Below are 9031 nucleotides of genomic sequence, written 5' to 3'. Positions count from 1 at the left end.
GGAGTTCGGGAAAACAGCCGGGGCCGTTCCGTGCAGAGCGCCAAGCCGCCCGTCCACCTGATGTCTCCCGCCTCTCCTCGTGTTCCACGCGCGGATTGCTCAGAACGCGGGTCGAGAAAGGATCCAGCTCCGTCCCACTCCGCATTCCGGAGCGTGTGCGGGCCCGGGAGCGGCGGCAGCGGCCGGAGCCCGGTGAGGCGGCACTGGCGGAGCTCGGAGGGGGGAGCAAGAAGCCACTTGTCCTAAGCAGGAAGGGGCCACTGGTGGGTGTGCAATGAATGAAGATGTGGAGAATGAGCCCCGCTCCAGTACTGGGAGGGTGAAGAAGCCCCTGAAATGCCAGAACGGATCAGAAGCTGAGAACATACAGAAGAAACCCCTACAGTTTCTGTGTGAGTGCAGGGCCCGCGCCGTGGCCTGTAGGGAGGGGACAGTGTCACCCCACAGATGCACAGGGCTGGCAGGGCTGTGGCTGTTTCCAGGGCTCTGGAAGAGCCCTCCTGCTCTGCTGGGCCCCCGCAGGGGCCGGGACCGACACCCCCGGCTGCCCCCGGCGCTGGGCAGTTCTTCTGGCCCCGGCTGTGCCCTGGCCCTGGCTGTGCCCCTGTCCCTTGTTTCTCTTGCTGCCAGCTGAGTGAGGGGCACACAGAATGGGGGATCCCTCCTGTGTCCCCCGGGTGTTGGGTGGGGGGATGTGAGGGCTGGGCATGCTCAGGACAGCCCCGTCCTCACAGCCATGGACTCTTTACTGCTGCAGGTGAGAGGTTCAGATCCCATCCCAAGGTCACCCTGGTGCTGACTCTGCTCGTGATGCTGGTCCTGGCTTTGGTGCCGGCCTTGGCTGTGCTGTCAGGTAAGGGAGGAGCAGCTGCCTCAGCCCAGCCCCTCGGGGCACAGCAGGGTCCCTATTGCCTGTGGAGGGGAATCCTGGACCTTCTCCTCTTCCCTCTGCAGGGGGAAGACAAACAAACATTGCAGCTTTTCCTGGCACTCCGCTGGCCTGTCCTGATGACTGGGTCGGGTACCGCAGGATCTGCTACTTCCTCTCGAAGGATCAGCACACCTGGGATCAGGGTCAGGCTCGGTGCTCTGAGCTCGGGGCCTCCCTGGCCGTGCTCAGGGATGAGGAAATGGTGAGTGAGGGGCTGGGGGTGTGGGGTGTCCGAGGGGGGCCTGGGGGGCTCCTGGGCTGGGGGTGCAGATCTGACTGCTGGTCTCTTCACTTCCCAGGAGTTCCTGTCCCGCCCCAGCCGGAAGGTCAATCTCTGGCTGGGGCTGCGCAGACGGGGGCAGCAGCTTCAGTGGGAGGACGGCAGCAGCTTCAACTCCTCGTGAGTCCCAGGGAGCCGAGCAGGGCCTGGGGGATGTGGGCAGGGAATGGGGGCATGGGAGCACAATGTGTCCCCTGTGTTGCCAGCATTGTCTCTGCTCCTCCTTGCAGGGTTCCTGTCCTGGGCGATGCAGAGTGTGTTTTCCTGGCTGAGAATAAACTCAGGAGTGTGCCCTGCTCATACCTGATGCCCTATCTGTGCAGCAGAGCCCAAACTCGGCTGTAACAGGGGATGGACAAAGCACCTTCTCTGTGCTGGGCAGTCACAGCTTTGCCCTTTCCCAGACCCTGGGATGTCCTTCCTCAGGCACAGTGTCTGCCTTGCACTGACCCTCAGGGTCACCTCAGTGCCTGATCTCATGAACATCTCAGTATTTTGTCTCAGGGTCACCTCAGTGCCTGGTCTCCAGGAGATGAACGTGCAGGAAGATGAGGTGATGTGGAAGCTGAGGTGTGGCTGCCTGGGCTGGGGCTGGGGGTTTCTTTCTCCTGGAGCCACTCCAGTACTCATCCTGTTTCTCTTGCACTACACATTTATACACTAAGCCTGTATATATATGTAGATATAACACTGTGGAAACAGGTTTCATATACCTTCTTCTAACACTATTTATACACAGATATTTCATATCTATACTGGTATAACACTGTGAATACAGGCAACAAACAAGTGCAATGTACAAACAGGTACAAACATGTGAATGTGACTGTGGCTGGGGCAAGGTGCCAATAATGCCAATGTGTGATTTGACCCCACAGGCACCAATACCTTAAGGGTGTGACTCAATCCTTGTGGGTCCATTCCAATTCAGTGGAATTCCATTCCATCCCTTCTGTGGGATGTCTCTTCCTGACCCCCATCCGTTTTTAAGGTGCCACTGTTGCTGGTTTTGTATTGCTTATAATTTTGGGGTTTCTTATTAAATACTTGTCAAGCCCCCGGTGTCCCTGGTGTTCCCTCGGCGCCGGCAGCCCCGTCCCTTCCCCGCTCCCCCTGCCACGTTCCATCCCGGCTGGCGGAGCCTTGGAGCTGCCGCGGGGCTGCCTTCTTTTTTTTTTTTTTGCCTTTTTTGCCCAATTCTCACCATTTTTTCAAAAGTTTTGGGATTTTCATGGGGATTTTTTTGGAAATTTTGGGATTTTTGGGATTTGGGATCTCTCTCCATCCCCCTCACGACACTGTCACTGTGGATCCCTATAAAATTTGGGATTTTTATGGGATCTTTACGGGATTTTTGCCATTTTTGCCCCATTTTCCCCAGAATTTTGGGCATTTTTTGGGAATTTGGGATTTTTGGGACTGACCAAAGACCAGCATGTGCTCCCTGATGACGTTGGCACTATGGAAGGCCCCAAACTCCCCAAAATTTGTGATGTTTAGGGCATTTTTATGGGATTTTCACCATTTTTGCCGCATTTTTTCCATTTTTAGGAAAATTTCGGGATTTTTTGGGATTTTTTTTGTAATTTGGGGATTTTTGGGATTTGGGGTCTCTCCACATCCCCCTCACTACAGCACCACCACAAATCCCTATAAAACTTGGGATTTTTATGGGATTTTCACCGTTTTTTCCATAATTTTGATATTTTTGCAGGGATTTCTTTAGGAATTTCGGGATTTTTGGGGGGAAACTGTGGGTTTTTTGGGATTTGGGGTCTCTCCACATCCCCCTTGCAACAGCGCCACAATAAATTCCTATAAAATTTGGGATTTTTATAGGATTTTTATGGGATTTTCGCCATTTTTGCCCCATTTTCACCGTTTTTGCGGGGATTTTTTTAGGAATTTCGGGATTTTTTTGGGATTTTGGGATTTGGGGTCTCACCAAAGACCAGCATGTGCTCTCCGATGACGTTGGCACTGTGAAAGGCCCTTTCCTGGGGTCCAGGCTGGGCCCCCCAGGCCCTGAATTCCCCGCGGGCCCTCAGGGGGCTCCAGTGCCGCCGCTTCAGGTGGAAAACGTCAGATGAGTTCACTCGGACACTGAAACTGGGACACAAAAATAGCCAAAATCAGAACAAATTTACACCAGGAAATGAAAAAAAAAAAAAAAAAAAGAATTTTTTACGAAAAACTTGAAGGAACGGGAAAAACAATTGAAAAAATAGAAAAAAAGAAAAACCGAGAAAAAATGGGGGGAAAAAGAAAAATGCCAATTCCTACAAATGCTCTCTCAGCCTGGCAGTGAGCAAAGCAAAATCAAAAGGCAAAAAGCAGAGGAGGTGCACATCCCCCAGCCCAGTCCACCCGCATGCGCATGCTGCCACACCCTTCCCAGCGCTCCCGGTGCGCCCGTCCAGCCCGGAGCAGCCAGCGAGGGCTTCAGCTGGGACGGCAGAGAGGCGCTGCTGGGAGCGACCCGCCTCACTGGGCTGGGCTTTGTTCTTCCCCGCCTCACGAAAAAAGATTTCTGGAGTTTTCTGCCAGAAATCTCCCCCCTCCTCCACTCAGCCCAAGGGCCTTGGGGCTTTTCCCTTTTTTTTTGGCGAAATCAAAGCCATGCGCTGATGCTCCTAATTAGGGCCGGGAGAACTGAGGGCTTTCCTCGGAGGCGGTGGCAGCGAACACGCAGGGCTGGGAAAGGCGGGCCGGGAGGTGCGGAGAACTTTGTTTGTGTTTCCAGCTCAATCCCGACTCGGGCCCGGGCCCGTCCCAGGGCGGTTCCTCATCTGCGGCTTTCCCCTCCCACAGCCCGGGGGCGGGGCCTGAGAGCGCGGGGCGGGTGTGGGCCGTGTGCACAGCCCGGGCCTCGCTCGCCGCCATTGGCTGATTGTGCCGTCACTGTTGTCTTTTAACCCCAGAAAATCTTTTGTGTTCAATTCTGTCTTCTGGGGGTATGGGGAGACAGATGTAGTGCTAAGGGCAATCCTGCCCCTATATATTGCAGCTGTGTTAATTACTGAAGAGTGAGAACAGCCTTGCCCTCACAGCTATGGGTGTGATACAAAAGTGAGTTAGTTGGTAGAGAGTCAGTTGGCATCTGCTGGCCGTGCTGTGAGGAGGAAGGGACAGGAGGCTGGGCAAGGGACAGATAAGGTGAGCCACTGCATGAGGGACAGACAGGGTTCAGTGGCTTTTCTAGGGACAGGAAGCAGTGAGCTGGAACTGCCAAAGAAAGAGAGAAGAAGGAGAGAAAGAGCCTGAGCTGTGTGGAGCTGCCTGGAGGATTGCTACATAGAAAAGGTATGAAGAACTTCTAGATAACAAGGTGCTGATACTTGAAGGCCTCTGAAGTTTTTTTGAAGCACTCTGAGTTCATGGCCGTCTCAACTCCAACATGGGGGCATCAATAAATACTGGATAGTCTTGGAGGTGTTTTCCAACCTCAGGGATTCCATGACTTTGATTTCCTATTGCCCAAGAGTGTCTACCACAGCCAAATGGTGATGATCTGGGGCAAAGACCAAGATTTTGGAGATTGCGGTGGAAACCCCTCCAAAAATGGTACTTCCCTCCCATCTAAGCATGTGGATGCTCATCTGGCCCAGACAGGGAAATCCTTTTCTTTTGGCCTTCATTTGCTTTTCATTTCTCTTCATTTAAAATATCCAACACTGTGGTAAAAATAAAGACATGGAACTAAGACATGGTTGGGATGACAGGGGACATGGAGAGTGACATGGGGACACATGGATATTTGGGGGGTACATGGTCATTCATGGGGACACGGGGGGAACACGGGTACAGATGAGGACGTGGGGGACAATGACAGGGATGGGAATGTGGTGGGGAGACAGCCACGGGTGAGGACAGGGTGGGACACGGCCAGTGACATGTGGGGCCATGGCCATGGCCGGTGCCATGGGGGGAACTTTTAGGGGCTGTGGGGGATGCTGGGTTTGAGGGAGCTGAGGGTTCCTGGGAAGGACATGGGGCTTGCTGAGGGCTTTGGGGACCCCAGGCCCAGCGGCTCTGGCTGTGCTGGGAGACCCTGGGGGAGTTCTGGGGCAGCTGCTCCCCGAGACCAGGGCAAACTTCAAAGCTTTATTGGGAACACTGGGAGCAGCCGGGCGGGGACACAGGGACAGCTCTGGGCACGGGCAGGGGGGACACACGAGGCCCCCAAAATCATCTCGGGGACGGAGCGGGGGGTCCCGGCCGGGCCCGAGGCCACGGGGAGGGGCTGCGGCCGCCGGCGGCTCAGGAGCTCTGTGGGCAGAGAAAAGGGGGTGACACCGGGCTGGGGGGCCCCGGGGGGGCACACACGCTCTGGGGGAGGGGGGACACGACCCCCGGGACCCCCCCTGACCTTCTTGCACAGGCAGAGGCCCAGCCCCAGCGCCAGGAACACCGAGCCCAACACCAAGCCCCCGATCCCCATCAGCATCTTGCTGCGGGCGGCGTCCGGCGGCATCTCTGGGGGGACAGAGGGGTCGGGACCCCCCAAAACCTCTCACAGACACCCCAAGCCCCTCCAAACTCCCTCTCAGTCTCCCCCAGCACATCCAGGAGCCCTCGAAACCTCCTCCCGATCCCTGCCCGCCCTCCCCACCGCCCACCAAAGCCCCTCCTGGCCCCTCTCACCAGCCCACAGCCCCCTCCCGCTCGCCCCCCACCACCCCACGACCCCCCCAAACCTTCTCCCAGTCTCTTCCCAGCCCCTCCACGACTCCTCCACACCCCTCCCAGTCTCTTCCCAGCACAACCGACCTCAGCCCCAGCCCCGCTTGCCCCTCCCCCAGCTCCTCCCAGCCCCTCCAGCCTCACTCCAATCCCTCCCACTTCCACCCGCCGCCCCCAAACTCCCTCCCGGCGCCCACCAGCACCCCCGGGACCCCACACCCCCCTCCCCAGCATCCTCCCGACTCCTGCTCAGCCCTTCCACAGCCCCCAGCCCCTCTCCCAGGTTCAACCAGGATCTCTCCAGTTCCCTCCCACTCGCTCCCAGCACACGCCGGTGCCTCTGCCAGCCCGGCCAGTGGCTCCCCCGTACCCCAGTGGCGCCTCAGGGGCTGCTCCAGGCTGACGTGCTCCACCTGGCACGTGTAGCTCAGCCCGCGCCGGGGCGGCCTTTCCAGCAGCACCAGCAGCTGGTGGCTCCAGTCCCCGTTGGGGACCACGTCGGTGGCCACCACCTGGCCCGACAGCTCCTGCTGGCCCTCGAACCACCTCACCTGGATGTGGGCGGGGTAGAAATCCATCACGGAGCACAGCAGGCCTCTGGCACTGCCGGCCTGCGAGCTGGAGGGCAGCAGCGAGATGGAAACGCTGGGGGGCACTGGGAGAGAGCGGGGACACACTGGGATCAGCTGGGGGCCACTGGCAGAGAGAGGGGAGGGGCGGTGTGGGCTTGGGAGGGGCTGGGAATGGACTGGGAGGAACTGGGATGGACTGGGAAAGACTCAGATTGACTGGGGGTGACTGGGAGTGACTGGGAACGGACTGGGAATGGACTAGGAGGGACGGGGATAAGGTCGGATGGATTGGGAATGGACTGGAGGAGTCTGGGCATGGACTTGGACGGACTGAGATGGACTGGGATAATCTCGGGGGTCCCGGTGAGGGACAGGAGGCCCCGGGGATGGGCCCAAGGAGGGCTGAGGGTTCTGGGGTCATTCCCAGGGAGGGTTTGAGGGGCTCCAGGGTCACTGCCAGGGCAGGGCCCGAGGGGACACGCTCTGCCCCACGCTCACCCCTGCGCTCCACAGTGAACAGGGCATCAGTCTTGTAGTTGTGCCGGCAGTACCTGTCCACTTCACTCCGAAAATACTCAATTTTTTCCGGGTCGCTGTTCCTGTGCCGGGCCTGTTTCTCTCCATCCGGAGTGAGCCCCACAAAGTGCCCCACGTCGCTGTCGAACACCACGTCCTGCTCCCGGTTGTAGATGCTCCTCGCCACGTACCTCACCTTCTCCGTGCCGTTAATGAAGTGACACTCGTACTTATACATCTGCTGGAACACCCCTGGGTGTGCAGGACACAGGTCAGGGGGTGCCCCCCCAGCACCCCCAGAGCTCCGGGGCCACCCCGGATCCCCACCCCGCACCCCCTGTGCCCCACGGCCGCTTCCTTCTTTTACCCTTCCCCCCATTTCCCCTTTACACATCCGCTCCCCTCCCACCTCCAGCCGCACCCAAATTCACTTTTGGGGTCCCATTCCCCCCTTTTCCACACTTCCCAACCTTTTAAAAATAATTCTCTAATTCCCATCGCCTCCCCCGCTCAGTTTAGATGTCCCACCCTCCCCTTTCCCCCCTTTCCCACCCTTTTCCACCCTCTCCCACCCCTCCCTCACCTTCCCCCGACCCTCAGCCCCCGCCGCTCTTCCTTTCGGGGCTCCCCTCCTCCTCCTCCCTCGCTTCCATTCCGGCCTCCCCCCTTTGCCCCCTTTGCCCCCTTCTCCCCCCCTGCCCCACCGCCCCCCGCTCACCCGAGAGCTCCGCGCCCGCAGCCGGGGCCGCTCCCAGCACCACCAGTGCCCCCAGTACGGCCCCGGCTGCCGCCCCTCGCCCCATGGCCAGCGCCGGGAGGGGCCGCCAGCCCCAAACAGCCGCGCTGCTCTGTCAGCACCAGCCCCGAAACAGCGCGGGGTCATTAGCCACTCGTTCTCTGATTGGTCGGGCGTGGTTTTGGACGCCTTTTCATTGGCTGGAGGTTTTTTGGGCACGGTCCGATTGGCTGGAGGTGTTTATTGCGCGCTCCGATTGGCCGGTTCTGTTTCCGACCCGTTTTTCAGAAGTTCTACCCAGCAACTAATGAGTCACAAGCAATAAGAACTCTGATTGGCTGGAATTTTTCAGGGCGACCTTTTTTTAATTTTTTTTTCCGGCAAGTCCCGACCCGCAGCGACGCCGCGCTCCCATTGGCTGAGCGCTTTTTGGGGCGCTGCTCCCCCACTCCCGCTCCCCCCAGTTCCCGCCGCTTTTCTGGCACCGGCACCGGCCCTTCCCAATTTCCCGGGATCCCGAGGAGCCATGGATGGAGCGCGGAGCCTCCCCTGGCTGCTGCTGCTGCTGCTGGCCCTGACCCTGCCCGGAATTTGGGGGGTCCAAGGTGGGGTTTGGGGGGTCCTGGAGCCGCGGGGTTGGGATTTGGGGTTCCCGGGATCTTTGGGAATGTGGGGATGGAGGGGGTTAAGGGGGTCCAACCCTGGGATTGGAGATTTCTTCGGGATTTGGGGGGATTTTAGGGAAAAACTTTGACCCATGAGGGTTTTTTTTATGGGTTTTCCTCGCTTTTCCGAGGTTTTGGGGGTTTGGGGGTGGCCGAATTCTGGATTTCCCAAACTGAGACACCCAGAACTGGGCACGGCACTCCAGGTGAGCCCTCACCAGTGCCTGTGGGTTTTTATCTTCTTTTCCTTGTTAGAGCCGGGGTTTAATTGAACCAGAGAGGTTGTTTCATGTTTGGACTCAGATGTTAATTAATTCTTATCTTTGTTACAGCGTCACAAGTTGTGAGTTCTGGCTAACTAAGTGAAAAATGGCTCCATCTCTAACTCTTTCCAAGATCTTTTAAGAACAAACTCTCCAATCATTAAATGATATCTAAATTATTTTTACTTTTAACCCAATAACCAACAACCTGTGGTCTACAATACTGATTTTTCTACATAATTAAAAGATATAACCCAAACCCATGAATATGAAGGAATAAGAAGGTCAAAACAAAGACTGAGCCTACACCCTAAAACCTCCATTTTTTAAATATATATTGGTATATTCTAAAAGCTTAAACTCTACTTTTTCCATTGTGTGAGAC

At 57.2% G+C, this 9031-nt stretch overlaps 2 protein-coding genes across 2 annotated transcripts; one reads left to right on the top strand and one right to left on the bottom strand.

The window, feature by feature from the left end:
- Window positions 1-85: 85 nt before the first annotated feature.
- On the top strand, window positions 86-1726 carry LOC310923648 (C-type lectin domain family 2 member B-like). The gene is made up of 5 exons (XM_083885568.1): window positions 86-392; window positions 758-853; window positions 955-1133; window positions 1231-1331; window positions 1442-1726. Exons 1-5 carry the CDS (start codon window positions 275-277, stop codon window positions 1554-1556), a joined length of 609 nt encoding a protein of 202 aa, XP_083741694.1. The 5' UTR covers window positions 86-274; the 3' UTR covers window positions 1557-1726.
- Window positions 1727-3303: 1577 nt separating this feature from the next.
- LOC310923645 (class II histocompatibility antigen, B-L beta chain-like) lies at window positions 3304-7804 on the bottom strand (the record flags this gene model as incomplete). The annotated part of the gene is made up of 4 exons (XM_083885565.1): window positions 7701-7804; window positions 7042-7234; window positions 6265-6440; window positions 3304-3320 (listed from the first exon to the last, which is right to left on the bottom strand). The coding sequence occupies exons 1-4, from the start codon at window positions 7783-7785 to the stop codon at window positions 3304-3306; spliced, it is 471 nt and encodes a 156-aa protein (XP_083741691.1). The 5' UTR covers window positions 7786-7804.
- Window positions 7805-9031: the final 1227 nt, after the last annotated feature.

Source organism: Zosterops lateralis (assembly GCF_965231275.1).
Source record: "Zosterops lateralis genome assembly, contig: HAP1_HAP1_SCAFFOLD_160, whole genome shotgun sequence".
NCBI classification, from domain to species: domain Eukaryota; kingdom Metazoa; phylum Chordata; class Aves; order Passeriformes; family Zosteropidae; genus Zosterops; species Zosterops lateralis.
This window is presented reverse-complemented; position numbering and strand designations above follow the sequence as displayed.